At 44.5% G+C, this 25104-nt stretch overlaps 1 protein-coding gene across 1 annotated transcript in view; it reads left to right on the top strand.

Moving 5' to 3' along the window:
• Positions 1 to 25104, top strand: part of LOC123999327 (ubiquitin carboxyl-terminal hydrolase 43-like) — a 104126-nt gene that overhangs the window by 10340 nt on the left and 68682 nt on the right. Inside the window, exon 2 of the mRNA XM_046304969.1 lies at positions 4556 to 4705. Within this exon, the coding sequence (XP_046160925.1) occupies positions 4556 to 4705 (150 nt within the window). The remainder of the gene's footprint in view (positions 1 to 4555; positions 4706 to 25104) is intronic.

The raw sequence follows: 25104 nt of genomic DNA, 5'->3' as shown, positions 1-25104 counted from the left end.
GACACATGGATGCCCAGTCATTGTACAACATTCTTAATACAGTCGCGGGAAAACCCACATTTGAAAGCAGTTATGATGGCCACTGTAAATAGCGGAGGATCACGGAGCGTTCTAGTGTTACTACACTTATTTCTCAATCCCCAAAATGTGTTAAAATGCACTATTTTAGAACCATATTTTTTATCAGCGCCATGGTTTATGCTCGTCAGAGCTCGCTAATGGCGTTGAATGCATAAGATTGGGGCTAAATGTAACACAGGTCAGATGCAACATGATCCTTGGCCATTGGGATTTTTGGGGGGGCATTCAAGTCATCAGTATGTTCCTAACTGGCAACAAGATAGCCTAATGTTTAGATCTAAGAGTTAGCATCAGGTGGGCTACATTAGGTGACAATCCTTTTTCTTAAATAACACCTGCCTGGTAATATGGAACGATATGTTATTGGGCTCATTTCCGGAGTGGGAAAATCTATTTTAGAATTTTCAGTTATTTTGGAATAGAATGTCCTTTTAAAAACAGTTACCTCACAGTTACCCCCCCCCCCCCTCCAAACAAAATTTAAAAAAAATAAATAATTACATTGTAGGTCTTTCCGTGACCTGTAGTATGTGCTTTTGTCAGTATATATTGTTTAGGCTAGTATATTATATCACCCCCCACTCCACCCCCAAACTAGGGGTCCCATACAGTATATGTCACATTATTTTTCCAGCAGCGTTTTACAGTACCAGCACCCACTATTATCATTATCATGCTTCATTTGCTTGATGATGACACTGCAGAGAAAGAGGCAGTGTATACCAACATTCAGAGGTCATCTAATGTAGTCATCTAATGTAAAAGAAACCTAGCAGTGGTCCTATTTATATGACTGGTGGGACTGGTCCATATTAATTGTCAGTTAGAGTCAGGTACCTCATAAACCAGAGCATTAATCATACACAAATATTACACAGTCCAGAGTTATACGTAATTAGGTCAAAATGGCCATTGTGGACACCACAGAGAGAACTATACCTTATCTACCTTATCTACACTATTATTTATATGACGCAATTACCACATTCAGAGACACTGATGAAGATAACAAGAATTACCATGGGAGATTTGCCACCGGAACAGCAGCTTGTAATTGTAGCATTATGTGTCCACAGAGAGCTTATTTCTGGAAACTGCCTTAGAGAGTTCATTTAAAGTATGTCAAGAGTTAAAATCTTTATTGTCTGTACACTGCCATCAGACTATGTAGAACACAACAAAACGTGTCGTACAACATCGATGTAGGTCTTTCATCTTGCTACCTCAATTGTGCATTGCCTTCCATGCAATATATTTACAGTAGGGTAAAGCAGTACAATGAGAAAAACTATTACATGAAGGCTATCTTGTTTCCCTAAACTGTGCTGCCAGCCTCCAAGAGGCCATTATGTCATGCTGTTCTTTCTGGACACAAAAGGGACAGACTTGCTGCTGGCACAGGGACAACCAGACAATGGATTTGTCTGTACAGTCTGAGTTCTGGCTCTGTGATGGTGATGTCTTATTTTTGTTGTCCACATTTTTTTGTAATTGTGTGTAAGGACCTGAACAGTGTGATACTTCTCACCTGACTTTGTCTCTGACTAAAAATAGACACTGTAGGAAGAGGCACACTTTCAGACAGCATTCGGAGACTACTCTCTTCTACTCCTACTTTTGCTTTGACACATCCCAATAATCACTTTGCTCTCTGTTTATGAATGCGTGTTCACTTTGTACAATGTTCAGCTGAGCAACTACTTTGAAGATAGGTAGAGAAAGCAGTACCTCCCACACACAGTGTGTTATTATACAGGTTGTACCAATGATAGCGAGATCTACTGTACTGTATGATAGAGTCATACAGTATGCCTGTTAGATACCTGTCAACTTACATTGTGTTCCATGTGGGCTTAAGTATTCCTCAACCTACTTCTTTTTATGGCAGAGTGATATCTACAGACGTATGTCAAAAGAACGGTCTTTATATCTGTCAGTTAAGTTTGGGTAAAACTAGTACTATAGTTGTGTGTGTGTGTGTGTGTGTGGTGTTGAGACAAATGTTTCTGAATAACTGAATATGAGTCAGCGAACTCATTATGGGGTTCAGTGGGAGGCATCCAAGGTCAGCTCTGATTGGGCTCAGCAGCATTTGAGGATGTTCTGCCCGGGACCTGAAATAGCTTTGTCTCAGACAGTAGGCAACGAGGGAAGGGTGAAGAGCATTAGGGAGAAATGTGCAATTCAAGAATCCCTCTGTTCTGCGTTCTGTGGAGACGGACATGGGGCTTGAGGCAATGATTGACCCTCTGTGGGTCCACTGTGGGGGCTGTGCTACAGAAATTAGGCCTACAGCTTCCTGAAGAAGGGATCCTGTGTGCAGCCACAGGTGGACCAACAGACACACCATACATATCATAAATCAAATCTAATTGTATTTGTCACGTCCGCCGAATACAACACATGTAGACCTTACTGTGAAATGCTTACTTACAAACCCTTAACCAACAATGCAGTTTTTAGAAAAATAAGAGTTAAATTGTTGTTGTTTTTTGAAGTAAAAAAAAAAAAAACGAGGCTATAAACAGGGGGTACCGGTACAGAGTCAATGTGTTTGGGTGCAGGTTAGTCCAGGTAATTGAGGTAATATGTACATGTAGGTAATGGTGAAATGACTATGCATAAATAATAAACGGCAAGTAGCAGCGTAAATACAAAATAAAAAGGGGGGGGGGGTCAATGTAAGTAGTCCAGGTAGCCATTCAATTAACTGTTCAGCAGTCTTATGGCTTTGGGATAGCAGCTGTTATGGAGCCTTTTGGATCTAGACTTGGCGCTCCGGTACTGCTTGCCATGCAGTAGCAGAGAGAACAGTCTATGACTAGGGTGGCTGGAGTCTTTAAAACTTTATGGGTCTTCCTCTGACACAACCCTGGTATAGAGGTCCTGGATGGTAGGAAGCTTGGCCCCAGTGATGTACTGGGCCGTACGCACTACCCTCCACAGCGTCTTGCGGTCAAAGGCAGAGCAGTTGCCATACCGGGTGATGATGCAACCAGCCAGGATGCGCTCGATGGTACAGCTGTAGAACCCATGCCAAATATTTTCAGTTTCCTGAATGGGAATAGGCATTGTTGTGCCCTCTTCACGACTGTCTTGGTGTGTTTGGACCATGATAGTTTGTTGGTGATGTGAACATCAAGAAACTTGAAGCTCTCGACTTGTTCCACTACAGCCCAATCGATGTGAATGGGGGAGTGCTCAAACCTCCTTTTCCTGTAGTACACGATTATCTCCTTTGTCTTGATCACGTTGAGGGAGAGGTTGTTGTCTTGGCACCACATGGCCAGGTCTCTGACCTCCTCCCTACAGGCTGTCTCATCGTTGTCTGTGATCAGGCCTACCACCGTTGTGACGTTTGCAAGCTTAATGATGGTGTTGGAGTCGTGCTTGAATGCGCAGTCATGGATGAACAGGGAGTACAGGAGGGGACTAAGCACACAATCTGGAGAGACCCCCCGTGTTAAAGATCAGCATGGCAGATATGCTGTTGCCTACCTTTACCACCTGGGGGCGGCCCGTCAGGAAGTCCAGGATCCAGTTGCAGAGGGAGGTGTTTAGTCTCCGGGTCCTTAGCTTAGTGATGAGCTCTGAGGGCACTATGGTGTGAAGACATGAACAAAATGCATCAGTGATTCGTATTTTCCTTTAAAATGTATACCTACCTATAAGCCTATACCTACCTGGCAGAAGGATATCATTATTATTTGCATCAATCCAGTGGCGATTTGTTTAGCAAACACATGTGTGTTCCAGAAACACCGCTAACTAAACAGTGTTGGTTTGGAATAAATAAAAGGGGATCTACACCCAAAAATGTAAATGTCATATATTTTTCCCCAGACCTCAAAAGTGGTCTCCTGATGTGGTTTAAGCATTGGTGTGGGCCTAAAACATAAAATGTTGTTGTTTTTCTATCAACAAAAATATATTTTGAGAGTGAAAACGTGAAAAAACTGGGGGGAAAACAGAAACCTGGAAAAACCAAACTGAGAAAAAACGGAATTTGAGAAAAAAATATAATTGATTATATAGGGTCCTACATACCTCAGTTGGCCAGTTAATATTGCACTGTTTGTTTCATGTTTCTATGGAAGCAGGAATGTCAGTAAACAAACCAATAGCTTTTGGTAATGCAATTTGGGTATTCCCGTCACATCTCCAATCCTAACAAGCTGTCAGATTTGGATCTGAATTATCCCACTGCTGTTTTAGTTTTCCACTCTTATGAAAAATGTCCGGATTATCCGGACAGCAGAAGGTTATTCATGCATTTAGGCAAGTCTTTACTTCAAAAGCACACTGTGTGGTTATAGTACATTCATCTTGAATTACATCAATGTAACCATTTTAAAACAACAGTCAGCTAATCTGTTTTCTCTGTCCATTGAAGATGCACTAATTCACCAATGTTTACAATACAGTTTTACATGGACTCCTTCATTGACCATGTGACTCTCCTTTCCCTCTCTAGAGTATAGTATCCAAGTATGGATCCCAATTCCGAGGAAACTCACAACATGACGCCCTGGAGTTCCTTCTTTGGCTTCTGGACCGAGTTCACGAAGATGTCAACTTGTCCTCCTGCAGCAACAACAATAACAAGACCAAAGCCCCAGGGAAGGTAAGAGTGCCTTCTCCATCCACTGTCACACAGTCACGTTGAACTGTACTGAACTCAAAGTGTAGGCTAGAGCCACAAGTCTCAACAGTGCCTTGCACTCCCCACTCACAACAGCAATAACTACTTTCTGTAAAATCTATTGCTATACAGAAAATGATCTTTTCATTTACTTACAGAACCTTGGTTTCACAAAAGAACGTCGGTTTCTCCAGGCATTTGCAACAGCACCTTTATGTTCTTTGCAGCTCTAAGTTTGTACAATGTAAATTCAGCTCTCAATTATTGATGTACTTATCTACCCTTGGATCTATACTAAATGTGCTAACACAGCATTAATCGACTTTAATTTATGTACTCTGTGATTCTGAACAATTCTGAACAGATGTGAGAGGAAGAGCAGCATTGCATAGAAGTGACATATTTCCTTCTCTCCTGTGCTCTAAATGCATATGAATCAACAGATCATTCTGATAACCCTGTGTGAGGGATAAAGCTCCCTCTATACCTTCTATTGCCTACCCCCTTTGGTGAAAACGTTCATGTACCTGTTTGGAAACAATTGCCTCTCTGACAAACTTATTTCCTGTGTTTGTGGGGAGGAACAGCTTAGAGCTGTTGTGATGGGTTTCCATAGTTCTGTCTGTCTGTGAACATGCCCTGTGTGCTGCAGCCGTCTAGCTGATGCCACAAGTGAAACTGCTGCTTTCACAGGAGACCTGCAACTTTGTTCTATAATGTCTTCTGTGCAGCCTGAGGAGTAGAATCAAAGCTGGGTAATTTGCTGTTTGATACTTTCTCTGTGCATGGCTCCTCCTGAAGGTATGCCCGTGGGCACAGTGGAGCCTGACACCCCCTGGATAGGCCTTTGATCGGTTCCACTGTGCCCATTAGCAGGGAGTTTCATGCATTATTAAAAACATATTTCTGCTTTTGAAATACACCCCCTCTTTAGCAGTGCTATCAGGGTGATAACCAATGGAATGACTCATACCAAGTGCTAAATTCACGGTTGGTGAGTCATCACAAATACATCTAAATGATGTCAGTGTCCCTTCTCCCACAGACCTTACTCCACTGATTTATTCTGTTGTATCATCGCTATTCTGGTGGAGGGGAATTTCACAGAACAATACATCACTGTATTTGGGATTCAACATGTCTTTATCAAATTGGTATGCGAACACACGGAAAACAATCTGTTAGACCTTGTTGTGTGTTAAGTAACTGAAGTGAGATGCATGGTTTGAGGGAGGGTGAATGGTGTTCCGGACCAGTACAGCTTGGCTACGGTTTAGGCCTGCTGGCTCTTGTTTTGGATAAAACACAGCTTGGTCTTTGTTGCATCAATTGAATTTGACACTCTGCATACTTGAATTAATAGATCAAAGTAAGAGGTGGTCTCAAGCCGTGGTCTGTTAAAGTGAATCCACTGACACTAACCATGTAGAGACCTACTGAACCAAAGGCTATGGTTAAGACTAGAAACTAGACTGTGTGTAGGCTAAGACAGAGGTTTTGAGATTCAGTTGCCAGTGTGAACTCAGCTTTGTAGTCTTGTATGTAAGATTCCTCAAAGTGTGATTTTCTTACTTGATCTATCTTCTAACAGGTTAGCAGTTTAGTGTGTTTGCATATGGGTGGGTGGGTTCTTGTGTTTATGGGTGTATGCATGTGTATAGGCTAAGTGATGCTCTGTGAGTTGTGTGTGTGAGACAGTGAGTGTTTGTATGGGCCTCAGTTCATTGAGCCATTCAATTTAGTTGTTTACTGTGAGCAATGAGCATTCGGTCCCCTCAAATGTACTTTCCACCTTTCTTTCCATCTACCCCCCCCTCTCTCTCTTTCTCTCTCTCTCTATATTTCTGTTGACACCCCCTTCTTTGTTTATCTGGCCATATACAGTACTATGCAGTGTCTATCCAATATTTGAACAAAGCTTCAATCTGTGTCTGAGATGAGTTGCCCTTCAGTGCAGGGCCAGAGGGCACAGGAGGTGATCTGGACTATGTCTCTGTCTCTCTGTATCAGGCCACAGAGAACATCAGAGGAGGCTGGGACTGGAGGACTGCTGATAAGGCCTGTCATTATAAGTCTGGGACACGTCAAGGAAAAAGTTGTCACACTTTGTTATCGGTGTGAGGGACAAAAACCTGCTGTTTTTGACAGTGTGCCGGACAGTGTGAGGGACAAAAACCTGCTGTTTTTGACAGTGTGCCGGACAGTGTGAGGGATAAAAACCTGCTGTTTTTGACAGTGTGAGGGACAAAAACCTGCTGTTTTTGACAGTGTGAGGGACAAAAACCTGCTGTTTTTGACAGTGTGCCGGACAGTGTGAGGGACAAAAAACTGCTGTTTTTGACAGTGTGCCGGACAGTGTGAGGGACAAAAACCTGCTGTTTTTGACAGTGTGCCGGACATTGTGAGGGACAAAAACCTGCTGTTTTTGACAGTGTGTCGGACAGTGTGAGGGACAAAAACCTGCTGTTTTTGACAGTGTGCCGGACAGTGTGAGGGACAAAAACCTGCTGTTTTTGACAGTGTGAGGGACAAAAACCTGCTGTTTTTGACAGTGTGCCGGACAGTGTGAGGGACAAAAACCTGCTGTTTTTGACAGTGTGCCGGACAGTGTGAGGGACAAAAACCTGCTGTTTTTGACAGTGTGCCGGACAGTGTGAGGGACAAAAACCTGCTGTTTTTGACAGTGTGAGGGACAAAAACCTGCTGTTTTTGACAGTGTGCCGCACAGTGTGAGGGACAAAAACCTGCTGTTTTTTACAGTGTGCCGCTCCGCTTCATCATTGCTTTTACACACTTTTACTTTAGTTTAGGCAAGACAAACTGGTAATATCAATTTGGTTAGGCTATCTTCCCACACCACACCTCCAATGGTTCACCTTTCTGTGTGAAGGAGACCCATTTGAACTTTTGAACTTGTTATTGTGTTCTCTGTCTGAGGGACTTCCTCCCAGCTATATGGCCCATTAAGCCCAGCATCCATTGGCACTTTGAAGCCAACCCAGATTGGGCTGGTCTTGGTGGGCTAGCTCAAATTGCATTTCCACTGCCTCCAGAAATAAGAAATGATGTCATGTTGCTAGGTAGTCAATATGTGGCTGCAGATGGCTTCGCTGATATTGCTAGCTAGCTATCTAGCAAGATGTTGAATAATTGAATTAACGCTCACCATGCTGAAACTAACGTTACCCCATACTCCTGCCAGTGCCTGTCCAACTCAGAGTTTCTCTGTCCAGTGTTTGTATTCTTTTGCCATCTTTTTATTGGCCAGTCTGAGATATGGCTTTTTCTTTGCAACCCTGCCTAGAAGACCAGCAACCCGGAGTCACCTCTTCACTGTTGACGTTGAGACTGGACAGAGGAACTCTGCCTAGAAGACCAGCATCCCGGAGTCACCTCTTCACTATGGACGTTGAGACTGGTGTTTTGCGGGTACTATTTAATGAAGCTGCCAGTTGAGGACTTGTGAGGCGTCTGTTTCTCAAACTAGACACTCTAATATACTTGTCCTCTTGCTCATTTGTGCACTGGGGCATCCCACTCCTCTTTCTATTCTGGTTAAAGCCAGTTTACACTGTTCCGTGAAGGGAGTAGTACACAGTGTTGTATGAGATCTTCAGTTTTTTGGCAATGTCTCGCATGGAATTGCCTTCATTTCTCAGAACAAGAATAGACTGACGAGTTTCAGAAAAAAAGTTATTTGTTTCTGGCCATTTTGAGCCTGTCATCAAACCCACAAAAGCTGATGCCCAAGAAACTATTTACAGTTGTACAAACCTATGATAGAGTTGTAATAATACAGTGTTTTTATTGTTATTAACTAATTCTAGATATTTTATAAAGTATTGGATTTCAAGTAAAAAATATGTTGCATTTGGAGACATATTTCAAATATTTCTTTCGTTACCAGAGAGAATGAAGAAATTAACGACTAATTCAGTAGTTTTGTTCTCATTTGAATAATAACATATTTCATTGTAAATACGTGGGTCTTGTCATGGCTTCATCATGTATGCATTCTGCTCTGGCTGTTGAGTAAAGACAACCCCTTCCAGAGGCCCATCGCTTGTCTCTATGTTGGCTTTATACTGACAGGAATAGGAATCATGCTTCATATTGACCTCAATTAGATCTGTGGAAGTCATTATTAACCTGCCCTGGAAATGACATTAGCATGTCCTCATTAATGACAAAGCTATTAATAATGACAGTCTGCTGAGTCATTTAGCCTGAAATACATGACTGACTGATTGATGGACAGACATCACCTCTCATGCAGCTGCATCTCAATTTGTACGAAGCTAATGCTTCATGTTCTCTAATGATATGGGGTGGTAGGGTAGCCTAGTGGTTAGAGAGTTGGACTAGTAACTGGAAGGTTGCAAGTTCAAATCCCTGAGCTGACAAGGTACAAATCTGTCATTCTGCCCCTGAACAGGCAGTTAACCCACTGTTCCTAGGCCGTCATTGAAAATAAGAATTTGTTCTTAACTGACCTGCCTAGTTAAATAAAGGTAATATAAAATGTCGACTAACATATAGTGGGAGTTCAGCAGGTGTCAGGGTTGTGCTTGTGGTGAGGTTCTCAGAACCTCTCTCCTGACTGAATTAAGTATTCTTCTTGAAAACTTGTTTTGAGGTAGAGAAAGCCCTCCTACAATCTTGTAATTATGTTTTCAAAAGAATACTGTCTAACAGAATAAACTCTATATCAATAAATGACATGCACACACAGAGCAGAACATCTCTTATGACAGTCATCTCTTATGTTTAGCCAGACCCTCTCCCAGCCACCTATGAATGGACTGAGCACCGGCGTTGTCATGGATTTCATTTTCTTATCAGTATGGAAACATGTGGCCTGATAGACTGTCGCCAAGGAAATAATCCCAGGGCTCATACAGTACACTACCTACTAAAGGGATTTATCCTGCTATTCTCACTGTGCCCCCCCCTCTCTTCTCCTCAAAGTCTGCTACTTACCGTACTCACTCTTCCCTTTATTGGTCTTTTTAGAGCCCTCTAAGAATTTACAGTAGTATCAGCTAGCCACCCACAAAGGAGCTCTCCTCAGGGGAGAAGGCTTTTATTGGCTCTTTCAGGTGACAGACTCCATGAAGAGAGGTCTTCTTATTTTAGCACTGCTCAGACATCTATCACATCTAACTGTGTGTATCCTTCTCACATCACAAATAGTCAAACCCTTGTTGACGTCTGGGAGAAGGGTCTTGAAAGAGGGAGTTCAGAGGAGTTTAAGGGTTTGTTGTGTTGTGTTTGTTGCTGTGCTGTGGCAGGCTGCAGCTCTGCCACCCTACTGGAGCTATTACCGTGCCAGTGGAATAAGCCTGGGTCACAGGGAGGATGGAGGGAGTGAGGCAACTTTATAAAGTCCTCTCATGTCACCACCTGTAACGGCTCTCTTCTATCTCCTCCTCTGACGAAGAGGTAGAACAAGGATCGGACCAAAATGCAGCGTGATGATGATTCATGATATTTTAATAAAGAAAAACTATACATGCAGAAACTACAAAAGTAATGAAATGAAATAATGAAAACCAAAACAGCCCTATCTGGCGCAAACACAAAGACAGGAACAATCACCCACAAACACACAGTGAAACCCAGGCTACCTAAATATGGTTCCCGATCAGAGACAACGAGCATCACCTGACTCTGATTGAGAACCGCCTCAGGCAGCCATAGACTATGCTAGACAACCCTACTCAACCACAATCTGTCACGCCTTGGTCATTGTATCTTGTGTTTTTGTTATATGTTTGGGTAGGCCAGGGTGTGACATGGGTTTATATGTTGTTATTTCGTATTGGGTTTGTATTAATTGGGAGTGTGTATTATTAGGGGTGTGTCTAGTTAGGCTTGGCTGCCTGAGGCGATTCCTAATTGGAGTCAGCTGATTCTAGTTGTCTCGGATTGGGAACCGTATTTAGGTAGCTTGAGTGCGCGTTGTATTTCGTGGGTGATTGTACCTGTCTTAGTGTTAGTCACCAGATAGGCTGTATTTTGTTTCACTTGTTTGTTGTTTTTGTATTTTCAATTATTTCATGTACCGCTTTATCTTTATTAAAGGTCATGAGTAACCTACACGCTGCATTTCGGTCTGCCTCTCTTCTAACAGCAGACGAAGATCTTTACACAATCCCAATACCTACTAAACCCCAATACAAAAATACACCACAAAATAAACCCATGTCACACCCTGGCCTGACCAAATAAATAACGAAAACACAAAATACTAAGACCAAGGCGTGACACCACCGAGCCCAGGGAGGGAGCTCTGCTAACCCAGGGGCTGAATTAATTGTTTTTCAGCGCGCGTTCAGTTACCATAAGCAGCACAAGATACCCAGATGAACAGTGGGAGTTCCCCCACCCCTGAGCTTCCAAGCTCAAGTCAGTGGATCCCAAACATTCATTCTGGCCCCCCTTCCATCATTGGCGAACATGTCTCGCCATCCCTCTATGTGCACAAGTACTGTCCAATGACACAAACTTTTCACCCCCCCTCTTGTTGGCCGAGAGAACATGTTGCAGTTTTAAAGCTAATTTCCTGCAATTTAACACATTTTGCCATGTCTTATGTGTGTTCATGTTATATCTGAGTGACTCAAACATTACAACAAAATCAATAGGCTAAAAAACCTAGATAAAAAAACATTCGCTGACATGCGCTGGTTGATCTGGACATTTCCGACAGGTTATAAATAGCTCTCTAAGGTCTGCAATGACTGACATGACAAGAGGAAAACTGCTGATGTACTACACACAATTTCGAAATTGCACTATACGCATTCTACTGTTATTATTATCAAGAGTAAGTTGTAAGCTCGACTGAGTTCCTTAAAAAGAATACGCACACACACACACACACACACACACACACACACACACACACACACACACACACACACACACACACACACACACACACACACACACACACACACACACACACACACACACACACACACACACACACACACACACACACACACACACACACACACACACACACACACACACGTACTGTAGTCACACCATGGAACTGGCATTCAGTTTGTTGACCGTTTATCACTTAGGAGACAGTGCTGGTGTGAAGCTCTCTCTCTGTATCATGAATGCGGCCCTTTGTAAGCCGGTGGAAGAAAGAGACGCTTGTTGAGCACTGCTAGTGAAGCGAGGGAGAGGTGAGACAGGGTTGTGTTGGGCTCTGTACAAGAGTGTGGCTGTGGGTGGGGAAGCCTTAACGGGTAGTGACAGACTGACAGATAAGCAAACCTCCATTCAAGGACAGCAATGTTGCAGAGTCAGTACAGTACAGCAACTGTTGTCATGTTTGATAATATTTCAATTATTTGTATCTGATTTACACGTGTTTACTTATCCAGAACAAAGATTGGGTACAGTAAGGACTTTTGCTCTCAGTGAACCCTCAGCCCTCCTACAGCGTTGGAACATGAATAAGGGACTGTGATTGTAATGCAGTCAGTGCTGTCACAGCAAACACACAGGCAGTAAAAAAAGCTTTTGAGAGATTTGAGCTGGTCCGTGCTATTCACTTTAGAGAATGGGATATTCACCAGAGGGTCTTGGGAATCTACTGTCTCTGTGCCCATAGAGAACCACAGGGGAGGGGTGTGAGTAGAGAAAAGAGGAACAGTGTTCAGGGTTCAATCTTGGGTCAAAGAGGATTATCAGTGGTACTCATGATGCAAGCCAGGAAAAGAGATAGCACTGAAGGCGAGCTACCAGAGACACTCAACAACAGAAGGTCACTACACAGGACATTCCCATGCAGGGTCAAATGACTCATGTCCTGCACTGGTTCCTCAGCCATGCTGAGCACAATCATCACAACGATCAGTATCAAGGTCACCAAGGTCAGAAACACTATCCTCAGAACCTTTTAAGGCATCATCCTCTCTTCTCTTCCCTGTCTGTTCATAAAGATCTGCTGTGATTTACAGAGAGTGCACTAACTAAGCCAACCACCAATACCTGACTACAACAACATCACTTACAGTAGCACCGACCATCACAATGTGCCATGTGTGGTTGCTGTTTTCCAGTCAGAGAGGGCAGGGTGCAGGCCTATTGTGCCTGTGAGTGTTTCCTCTCCCCAACTTTGATTTTGTCCGCTCTGTAGAAAAGAATGGCTTCCTGTGACTCGGAGCCACCCAGCTGGAAAAGCAGCTTGGAAGAAAGGGTCTCAATGTGACCGCTCTGTGCGTGTGTACTCCTTTGACCTCTAACCCAGATTAGTGTTGATTGGACAATACATACTGGGCTCATGTTCTGTATTGTCATCCCCACAGAGCAAGAGAAAGTGTGTGTGTGTGTGTGTGTGTGTGTGTGTGTGTGTGTGTGTGTGTGTGTGTGTGTGTGTGTGTGTGTGTGTGTGTGTGTGTGTGTGTGTGTGTGTGTGTGTGTGTGTGTGTGTGTGTGTGTGTGTGTGTGTGTGTGTGTGTGTGTGTGTGTGTGTGTGAATTATTGTTGACTTCTCGTGGAGGTTTAATTTCAGAGCGTCCCTCCCTTTGCCAGCACTGTTCTTGAAAAAGGACCTTTTTTAATTTATCTGCAGTCTGCCGGGGTTGCTTTCACTGGCACAGACACAATTAAGCTGCCTCAGACACCCCAATGTATCACTCAAGGTTTAAGGAGCGGTTAAGGACATTTCTATATACTGCACTGCACTGTCGCTGAGCCACCACTTCTGTGTGGAATGCCTTCTCCAAGTCTACCTGTAAAAGGGCTCATAATTATACAGGCTAGTTGGCAGCAGATTTTCATGACCGTTTGACTTCATCTCACTTCATTTGGATGTCTTTGATAAGTTCTTTTGAATGGGGTAACATGTTTTGTAAACCTATGTTAACACCTTATACACTCGCTGTAAACATTCTTTACAGTTAATGGCTCTTGATAGACATACTGTACATGTTTCTGTAAGTATATTACAAAGGCATCACACAGAGGTGGTCTATATAAATAGTTACTAGCCTTTCTTGACTTTTGCTCCTGTCATTACATCCCCATCTGTGGGTGTTGTCTCCTGCCTGTCACCACAGTGTGTCAGCAGCACAGTAATAAACCCCATCAACTCAGGAGACCCACCTCCCTGTCTTTATATGAATTAATTTCCTCCTCTGCCTCCTAAAAGCCAATCGGCTTATGAGTCATTAATGATTAATTTCACAAAGTCATATTCATCCACCCAAAAAAGTGTTAGGAGCATTTTTCTTGAATAGTAGCTCCAAGTATTTTCTTGGCTCGCAAAGGTACTTCCAAAAAGTGCTGTGTTTCCTCCCTCTTTTTGTTCCAGACAGGATGTTATTTCCATATAAAACACGCAGTGGAGCGGCAGGGCAGATCCACTCAGCATTAGTGGAGGATGATTCTCTCCACTGGGGTGAAATGTTTTACTGTCATTGTACTTTTTACTGTGGAGGTCCAGCGAGTCTGCTCTATAGAATGATATCTAATGTAGGTTACCAATGACTGTAGCATTGTGGAGATGACCTCATACACTATGTAAGAGAATGTTACAGGATGCCAATAATTGTGCTCCACCAGTGGGTTTTACCATGGTTGAAAATCTGTCAAATGCTCTCAGAGTAGCCCACTCGGTATGACTGACAGGAGGTCAGACAGACCCGGACTGAGTCACATCATCATCCCCTGTGTTGGCTAGGGTTGGTTGGCTAGGGTCGGTTGGCTAGGGTCGGTTGGCTAGGGTCGGTTGGCTAGGGTCGGTTGGCTAGGGTCGGTTGGCTAGGGTCGGTTGGTTAGGGTCGGTTGGCTAGGGTCGGTTGGCTAGGGTCGGTTGGCTAGGGTCGGTTGGCTAGGGTCGGTTGAGTTGATGCATTACAACTAATCATGTGTTATATCGTCATTCACCTCAAACCACTGTGCCTGAACCCACTCTGCTGATATCTCATATAATGTTGTAGAATCATTGTCAGAGTTCTCGCTACCACTTTAGCTACCCTCCTGTCACTAGCTGTATTCTCCAACTGAAGAACTATACAGAGAAGTGTCCGTGCATTGAGGGGCTTCTACACTCCTTCTACACTCCTCTCCTCTTATATCATTACCCGCTCCAAGACTATGTCCCTCTGTCTCTCAAACCGCTAATCATTAGATCCTTTCCTTCATTCTTATGTAAAATAACAAAATTCCCTTTCACAGAGTCCTCTGCTGCCTTTTCTTCTCAGTTATGAGACTGTCTCATTCTCAATCCCCTTCTGTGGATTTCTGACCTCCAGACTTTGGGATTTAACTAGTAGCCCACCCATCTGACTGGCTCAGTGAAACGGACAAACAAATGGTGTGTCTGGAGCATACAGCTAGAGCAGATTATGATCTGTTGTGCCAACAGCCTGCCTGTATAGACCCTTAATGTTGATTCACTTATATCAAGGATGTCTACATCCTTGTGTCACGCCTTGGTCATTGTATTTTGTGTTTTTTGTTATATGTTTGGGTAGGCCAGGGTGTGACATGGGTTTATATGTTGTGTTTCGTATTGGGGTTTGTATTATTTGGGATCGCAGCTGATTAGGGGTGTGGTATAGGCTTGGCTGCCTGAGGCGATTCTCAATTAGAGTCAGGTGCTTATCGTTGTCTCTGATTGGGAACCGTATTTAGGTAGCCTCAGTTCGCTTTGTATTTCGTGGGTGTTTGTTCCTGTCTCTGTGTTGTAGTCACCAGATAGGCTGTAATTAGTTTCACGTTCCGTTCTGTTGTTTTTGTATTTAGTATTCAGTTATTTCATGTACCGCGATTAATTTCATTAAAGTCATGAGTAACCTACACGCTGCATTTCGGTCCGACTCTCTTCTTTCAACAGACGAACGCCGTTACAGAAACACCCACCGCTCACGGACCGAGCAGTGTGTAAACTGGCAGGAGCTAAAGGAGGACGTTATGGAAGGTAAAGGCATGGAGTATACGACGTGGGAAGAAATCGACAGGTGGGCGGCCGACCCAGAGAGAGTGCAGGCGCCCGCCTGGGATTCGCTTCAGCAGTGCGAAGAGGGCTACAGGCTAATGGAGTCAAAAAGGAAAACACGGCGAAGCATAGCGAAAACCAAAAGTAACCCCCAAATATTTATTGGGGGAGAGCGCAGAGAGAGAGTGGCTGAGTCAGGAGTCAGACCTGAGCCTACTCTCCCTGTTAATTGTGAGGAGCAGCAATATAAGGACTTCTGGTCTTGGGAGATGATATTAGACGGAAAAGGACCCTGGGCGCAGCCGGGAGAATATCGCTGTCCCAAGGAAGAAATAGATGCGGCTAAAGCGGAGAGGCGCTGGTATGAGGAGGCAGCACGGCGACGCGGTTGGAACCCGGAAAAGCAGCCCCAAAAAATTATTGGGGGGAGGCTAGAAGGGCGAATAGTTATGCCAGGTAGGAGACCTGCGCAAACTCCCTGTGCTCACCGTTGGGCTAGAGAGGCCGGGCAGGCGCCGTGTTATGCTATGGAGCGCACTGTGTTTCCAGTGTGGGTGCAGAGCCAGGTGCGGCACATACCAGCCCTTCCTATTGGCCGGGCTAGAGTGGGCATCGAGCCAGGTAAGCTTGGGCAGGCTCGGTGCTCAAGAGCTCCAGTGCGCCTGCACGGTCCGGTCTATCCAGAGCCACCTCTACACACCAGTCCTCCGGTAGCAGCTCCCCGCACCAGGCTTCCTGTGCGTGTCCTCGATCCAGTACCACCAGTTCCAGCACCACGCACCAGGCCTCCAGTGCGCCTCGCCTGTTCAGCACAGCCAGCGTTTTTCTCCTCTCCTGCGCTGTCGGAGTCTCCCGCCTGTTTAGCGCAGCCAGAGCCTTTCTCCTCTCCTGCGCTGCCGGAGTCTCCCGTCTGCCCAGCACCGCCAGTGCTCCCAGTCTGCCCAGCGCCGCCAGTGCTCCCAGTCTGCCCAGCGCCGCCAGTCTGCCCAGCGCCGCCAGTGCTCCCAGTCTGCCCAGCGCCGCCAGTACCGCCAGTCTGCCCAGCGCCGCCAGTGCCGCCAGTCAGCCCAGCTCCGCCAGACAACCAGTCTCTTCCAGATCTGGCAGACAACCAGTCTCTTCCAGATCTGCCCGACAACCAGTCTCTTCCAGATCTGCCCGACAACCAGTCTCTTCCAGATCTGCCAGCCAGCCAGGATTTACCGGAGCCTACTACCTGCCTGAGCTTCATCTCAGTACTGGGCTTCATCTCAGTACTGGGCTTCCCCTCAGTCCCGGGCTGCTTCTGTCCCGAGCTGCCCCTCTGTCCCGAGCTGCCCCTCTGTCCCGAGCTGCCCCTCTGTCCCGAGCTGCCCCTCTGTCCCGAGATGCCCCTCTGTCCTGAGATGCCCCTCTGTCCTGAGATGCCCCTCTGTCCCGAGCTGCCCCTCTGTCCCGAGCTGCCCCTCTGTCCCGAGCTGTCCCTCTGTCCCGAGCAACTCCTCTGTCCCGAGCTGCTCCTCAGTTATGTGGGGATCTGGGTGAGGACTATTAGGCCATGGTCGGCGGAGAAGGTGGATTATCCCAGGATGCGAAGGGGAGGAAATAGGACATTAATGGAGTGGGGTCCACGTCCCGAGCCAGAACCGCCACCATGGACAGACGCCCACCCGGACCCTCCCTATGCTCTTGAGGTGCGTCCGGGAGTCCGCACCTTAGGAGGGGGGGGGGGGGGTTCTGTCACGCCTTGGTCATTGTATTTTGTGTTTTTTGTTATATGTTTGGGTAGGCCAGGGTGTAACATGGGTTTATATGTTGTGTTTCGTATTAGGGTTTGTATTATTTGGGATCGCGGCTGATTAGGGGTGTGGTATAGGCTTGGCTGCCTGAGGCGATTCTCAATTAGAGTCAGGTGCTTATCGTTGTCTCTGATTGGGAACCGTATTTAGGTAGCCTGAGTTCGCTTTGTATTTCGTGGGTGTTTGTTCCTGTCTCTGTGTTGTAGTCACCAGATAGGCTGTAATTAGTTTCACGTTCCGTTCTGTTGTTTTTGTATTTAGTATTCAGTTATTTCATGTACCGAGATTAATTTCATTAAAGTCATGAGTAACCTACACGCTGCATTTCGGTCCGACTCTCTTCTTTCAACAGACGAACGCCGTTACACCTTGGTTATAGCTTCATGGAAGTGCTTGAATGTGAGATATCCATTTTACATTATTATATGTCAGTCTTTCCTGAACATTGAGTTGATATACTTTTCCATTGATATTTTGTGTAATTAGTAATACAAGTTGAGGCTTTTGTTCAACTTAAAAAAGGACAACAACAATTGCAAAAAAAAGCTAAATGTATGACTCCATAGAAGATTATAGATATAGTACATTGTATGTTGCCAGGTTCCGCACTTCTTCATTAAATAAGTGTTTTACCCAATTTCGTATTATCCAACTGGTAGTTATGATCTTCTCTCATCGCTGCAACTCCCCTATGGTCTCGGGATAGGTGAAGGTCGAGAGCCATGGATCCTCCGAAACACAACCCTGCCAAAACGCACTGATTCTTGACACACTGCTCACTTAACCCGGAAGCCAGCCGCACCAATGTGTCAGAGCAAACACTGTTCAATTGACGACTGAAGTCAGCTTGTAGATGTATAGCCTGCCAAAAGGAGTTGCTAGTGCACGATGAGACAAGGAAATTCTGTCCGGACAAACTCTCCCCTAACCCGGATGATGCTGGGCCAATTCTGCGCCGCCCCATGGGTCTCCCAGTCACAGCCAGCTGTGACATAGCCTGGGATCGAACCCGAGGCTGTAGTGGTGCCTCAGCTGTAGTGGTGCCTCAGCACTGCGATGCAGTGCCTTAGACCTCTGCACCACTCGGGAGACCCAGGATCCGAGCACTGTCACTAGTATGTGCTTTCAGGGTACTGTAATAATTAATTCTGGATTGTGGTGTACACTTTTTTAACTATAGTAAATACTACAATATTTAATTTGCATATACCCTACCCATTCCCCTCTCCATATCCCAATTTGTGCCACCCATAAGTGAGAAACCTGCATGCAAGTATAGATCATATATTGTGTTCCTTACAGGTTATTAGAAGGAGCCGAAGCTCTGAACTATCTATTCAGACCCTAGTCCTTACTACCTACAGGTTATGGAAAATGTTATCTTTTAGTATATCTCCAATATGTTTCCTCAAGGAGAAAGCTTCTATGTATCAAAGATAATAAAACAAAAACACTATAGTACATATTACAGTAAACTACAATCTGCAAAAACACTACATGAATTACTATATTATCTTTTATTACAGTAAAAAGACATGTTTTGTCATACCCGTGGTATACAGTCTGATATACCACAGCTGTCAGCCAATCAGCATTCAGGGCTCGAACCACCCGTTTATAATATAGTATTCATACCATAGTATACGATAGTATTTTCTTAATTTCTTGAGTTTGAGTTTATTTTTTATTTTTACAGGGACAGTGCACATTAATCAACGTTTCAGTAAAAGTGCCGGTTTTAGCCAGCCGGCTAATTTTCAACCGCAGTCCCTGGGCAGGTTATTAAAAACAATTACAATATAGACAATAGCAACATAGAACAAGCAAAACATAGCAACATAGGACAAGCAAGACATAGCATACAGACAGAGCAACATAGGACAAGCAAGACGTAGCATACAGACAGAGCAACATAGAACAAAAAGCAGCAAGACAAAATTCATAAAAGCAACAAAGTGTTTCCACACCTCACAAGCTACAGACAACAGACAACATGGAAAGTGGCAACACACAGCTAGGGACCATGTTCACAAATCTGATTGACCTTTAGCCATGTCTTCAAGCATTTTGTGAAAGTGTGATATGTGGTGCAGTTATGTGTGTCTAATGGCAGTGTATTCCAGACATGGGAAGCTCTCACAGATAATGCAGATTTACTAAAGGTGCTTTTCCTTAGGGGAACTATACAGTCACCTCTCATGGCAGACCTTGTGGATCTGCTGCCATATGTCTGGGTTTTCTGTTTAACAAAAATATTGAGTGGAGGGGGAGCCAGGCCATTAAGGATCTTGAATACAAGACATGCGTCGGTGTATTGCACAAGATTTTCCCAACTCAAGAGCTCATGCTTTCTAAGGATGTGACAATGATGATGGCTATTGGGCTTCCTATCAAGCACTTTGAGAGCCTGTTTGTAGACAGACTGAATAGGTTTTAATGTTGTACAGCAAGCTTGGGCCCAACTAGTCAAGCAGTATGTTAAGTGGGGAGTATCATAGAGTTGAAGTACAGTTTTGCTACCTCTGTAGTCAAACAATTTCGTATAAATCGGAAATTAGCTAGGTTGAATTTAGTTATTTGAATGTGGGCAGCTGTCGTCAGAATCAAACCAGAGATCATGGTACACTATATATATAGGAGTATGTGGACACCCCTTCAAATTAGTGGATTTGGCTATTTCAGCCACACCTGTTGCTGACAGGTGTATAAAATCGAGCACACAACCATGCAGGCAATCTCCATTGACAAACATTGGCAGTAGAATGGCCTTACTGAAGAGATCAGTGACCCACAACGCGGCACCTTAAGGATGCCACCCTTCCAACAAGTCAGTTCGTAAAGGTCCTGCCCTGCTAGAGTTGCCCCGGTCAACTGTAAGTGCTGCAAAGTGGTAGGCCACACAAGCTCACAGAACTGGACCGCCGAGTGCTGATGAGCGTAAAATCGTCTATCGAGTTCCAAACTTCCTCTAGAAGAAACTCCAGCACACCAACTGTTAGTTGGGAGCTTAATGAAATGGATTTCCATGGCTGAGCAACCGCACATAAGCCTAACACCGTACTGTAATCGGCCACACGTGTGTGCCATTTTGCGCAAATTGATTTTGTCCCCCACACCAAACACGATCACGACACACAGGTTAAAATATCAAAACAAACTCTGAGACCAATTATATTAATTTGGAGACAGGTCGAAAAGCATTAAACATTTAAGGCAATTTAGCTAGCTAGCTTGCAGTTGCTAGCTAATTTGTCCTGGGATATAAACATTGAGTTGTTATTTTACCTGAAATGCACAAGGTCCTCTACTCCGACAATTAATCTATGCATAAAACGGTCAACCGAATCGTTTCTAGTCATCTCTCCTCCTTCCAGGCCTTTTCTTCTTTGGACTTTGGCGATTGGCAACGTTCGTCTTTCAGTCACCCATGTGGGATGTAACCAATGAGGAGATGGCATGTGGGTATCTGCTTCTATAAACCAATGAGGAGATGGGAGAGGCAGGACTTGCAACGCGATCTGCGTCAGAAATAGAACTGACTTCTATTTTAGCCCTTTGCAACGCAGACACTCTTTAGAGCGCAAGCAGTGTGGGTGCCATAATTAAATAACGTATGTTTAAATTTATTTTGCAACGCTCAGGCACTCGATGCAAGGGGTGTAGTCAGCATGTAAGATCACCATGCGCAATGTCAAGCATCGGATGGAGTGGTGTAAAGCTCGCCACCATTGGACTCTGGAGCAGTGGAAACGCATTCCCTGGAATGATGAATCACATCTGGCAGTCCTGACGGACGAATCTGGGTTTGGCGGATGCGAGGAGAACGCTACCTGCCCGAATGCATAGTGCCAACTGTAAAGTTTGGTGGAGGAGGAATAATAGTCTGGGGCTGTTTGTCATGGTTCGGGCTAGGCCCCTTAGTTCCTGTGAAGGGAAATCTTAACGCTACAGCATACAATGACATTCGAGACAATTCTGTGCTTCCAACTTTGTGGCAACAGTTTGGGGAAGGCCCTTTCCTGTTTCAGCACGACAATGACCTCATGCACAAAGCGAGGTACATACAGGAATGGTTTGTCCAGATCGGTATGGAAGAACTTGACAAGCCTGCACAGAGCCCTGACCTCAACTCCATCGAACACCTTTGGGATGAATTGAAATGCAGACTGCGAACCCAGCCTAACGCCCAACATCAGTGCCCGACCTCACTAATGCGCTCATGGCTGAATGGAAGCAAGTCTCCCCAGCAATGTTCCAACATCTAGTGGAAAACCTTCCCATAAGAGTGGAGGTTGTTATATCAGCAAAGGAAGGACCAACTCCATTAATGCCCATGATTTTGGAACGAGGTGTTTGATGAGCAGGTGTCCACATACTTTTGGTCATTTTGGACTGTATAACCAGTCTTGAGATCCCAGGGGTAATTGTAGCTGATACCCTTTGTGAACTCACAGAAGGATACCAAGGCCAGAATTCTGCCTCTGGACAGGTCTGCTTTCTAACATACTCCCACTAACCAGACCTGACCAGACACACACATCATCTAGCGGCCACTACCTACCTACTACACACTGAGGTCAGCCTCACCCTGTTCAGCAGAGCATTCCCACTTAGCATGTCCATAACGATGCTCCCACAAAGAGTGATTCCCTATGGGGGGGGGGGGGGGGGCTCTGACAGTAGTGCTGCTACCTCTGTCCACCTTGACTAAAGAAGGGGCTATTTTTAGAGAGGGACGTGGTAGGAGGTTTCTCAGAGGGAGACGTCCATTATTCATTAACCCTGTGCATGACAGTGCTGTGTAGTGCACTCTCTCTCTCTTTCACTGTCTGTGTGTTCAGCTCTACTGGAGAGGTTAGAGCTCTGCTGCTACAGCCCCTGTTCTCAATCATTCTCCCCTAGTGCTCTGCTCCTTCCAGAAGAACATGTCCATCTCTGTGTTTCCATGGATGCTTCAATTATTCACTGCAGGCCCATTACTGGGAAACCTCGTCCCCATTTACGCTCCATCCCTGAAAACCCATCAGGACGAGGCAGGTGATCCGCGCAGGATATTTGCCGGAATTCCTCTGCGGTGGAGTGAAAGTGCCCAGGTTCCTGAACACTGGTATGAATCACTATGGGTGGCATTTGGGTTAATTATTTAAGACCTCACTAGAGGACAGACCATTCTGTTAATGTATGTGATTTCAGGCTCTCAGTCAGCACCCACAATGAAATAAAGTCCCGTTATCGGTCTTAGTCTTGTCATTACAATCTATGGAGAGTTGACGATGGGTAAATGTTTCTGTAACTGTGGTTCTCAGTGCTACCAGTGCCAAATCCGTTTGTAATGGCATATCAACTGGAAAATTGTGTTTATTGTGTGAAGTAAATGGCCTCGAGCGTGGTGGAGCGTCGTAAGAGCAGGACGTTTGTTTGTACTGTAATGCTTATTATCTTGATTTTATCCTTCAATTTTACACTTACCAATGTCTGGACATGGACTTAAATCGCTGTCAAAACTGGTATGCTCTGGTGGTTACAGAAAATGACCCCTTTGAGCCACCGTCGACTTTCGCTAGCCGATAACAATGCTGCAGTATTTTTCTCTGGTCAGTCAGCTCAGGAATCACAATAGATTAACTCTGTCCCCCTCGTTGACAGTGCTGTGCTAGCAACAAGGCTCTAGTCCTTCCACTCAGTTGCTCACAACTGTATCTTTGTCATTTATCTAAATCCTAAGAATCAATTACACTGCTGTAGCTGCCAGGGTGAGGGATTGGAGTTTTAATGTTCTTCTTACTCCCGGGGTATCGGCACACGCCTCTCCTGGCATTGAGTCTTTTGGATTAAGCAAGGTTGACAATTTGACAATTTAACACATCTCGGGTATTAGCGGTCGCACGTTACTGCTACATGATGAGTTATGTTTTGTGCATTAAACTGACAGTGTCTGAAATTCCTCCTTGTTCTCTTTTCAGACTTCGTTAATGTCCTCATCTCCTCTGTGCCCTGTCAAGTGCCCCTTCACAATAGTCATTTACTTTGTAAAATGTGGTCTTATACTGTAATTATATATAGCAGAGTACTTTTTTTAAGAAGAGACTTTCAGCAGAACTGTTTGAAAGGACAACTTGATAAGCCACTGTAATCAGCCAATCAAATGATCATCTGATCTGACATTTACTGTGATCCCTGTATACGTTGGTCTACTGTATGTCCATCCTGAACACAAACTTGTAACCACTGACCATGCTTTTCTTCATGTGGGTCTGCTGTATGTCCATCCTGAACACAAACTTGTAACCACTGACCATGCTTTTCTTCATGTGGGTCTGCTGTATGTCCATCCTGAACACAAACTTGTAACCACTGACCATGCTTTTCTTCATGTGGGTCTGCTGTATGTCCATCCTGAACACAAACTTGTAACCACTGGCCATGCTTTTCTTCATGTGGGTCTGCTGTATGTCCATCCTGAACACAAACTTGTAACCACTGACCATGCTTTTCTTCATGTGGGTCTGCTGTATGTCCATCCTGAACACAAACTTGTAACCACTGGCCATGCTGTATGTTTGCGATATTGTACTGTATCTGTGACTGAAATTATTTTCAAGGGGATAATTGCGGATCATAATCTCAATGTATTTTATTTGATATAGTCTTTAAGGATACCTACTGAGCATAGTCTTTAAGGATACCTACTGAGCATACACTGGTTGAGTCAATGTTGTTTACAATCATTTCAATTAAATTACGTTGAACCAACGCGAATGTACGTTGGCTTGACGTCTGTGCCCAGTGGGTAGTTGCTTTTAATTTGATTTTAATTTTGAATTTTACCTTTATTTTACTAGGCAAGTCAGTTAAGATCAAATTCTTATTTTCAATGACGGCCTAGGAACAGTGGGTTTAACTGCCTGTTCAGGGGCAGAACGACAGATTTGTACCTTGTCCAACACCCTAACCACTAGGCTACCCTGCCGACAATATTTGCTGACAAAATTAAATTCAGCTTATTCTTTTCAATTTAGACGCTAAAGGGCTGTGTGATGCCTCTCACAACACTATCAAGCACTAAGTTGAACAAATGAAATATCTGTAAGTTTGTTTACACAGTATTGCTGTTAATAAAAACACCAGGGCAAAGTCAAATAAACATGACTACGTTGCCTGCGGCAGGCATGCAATCGTAGCCTTTACTTATGAAGCTATTTATACAGGTTTAGTAATAAATCATTATTTGTCCACTCTGCTTCTGATGAAATGTTCCCTCATCAGTTGGCCTTTCCTCTCCATTACAGGGCTCTGCTCTGTCATCTCCATGTTCACTTAGAGCAGAACACTAAAGCGCCATCCTTCACAGACATACTACTTTTTTGTGTCACAGAGTTGATGGCCTAGAAGAAGCAGCAGACATGAACACAGGCTTTTTGACAACTTGCTGTTTCTCTTTGTGTCCATGACAAGCGGAGTCGTTTGATAAAGCATTTATCAAGGACACACATTACAGTACATTATGTTGCCGTCTTGGACATCCATCTGTTGCCTTTGAGTGTTTGTGTGTATGTCCGGGCGTGCGTGTGTGTGTGTGTGTGTGTGTGTGTGTGTGTGTGTGTGTGTGTGTGTGTGTGTGTGTGTGTGTGTGTGTG

Source organism: Oncorhynchus gorbuscha, linkage group LG16 (assembly GCF_021184085.1).
Source record: "Oncorhynchus gorbuscha isolate QuinsamMale2020 ecotype Even-year linkage group LG16, OgorEven_v1.0, whole genome shotgun sequence".
NCBI lineage: Eukaryota > Metazoa > Chordata > Actinopteri > Salmoniformes > Salmonidae > Oncorhynchus > Oncorhynchus gorbuscha.
This window is presented reverse-complemented; position numbering and strand designations above follow the sequence as displayed.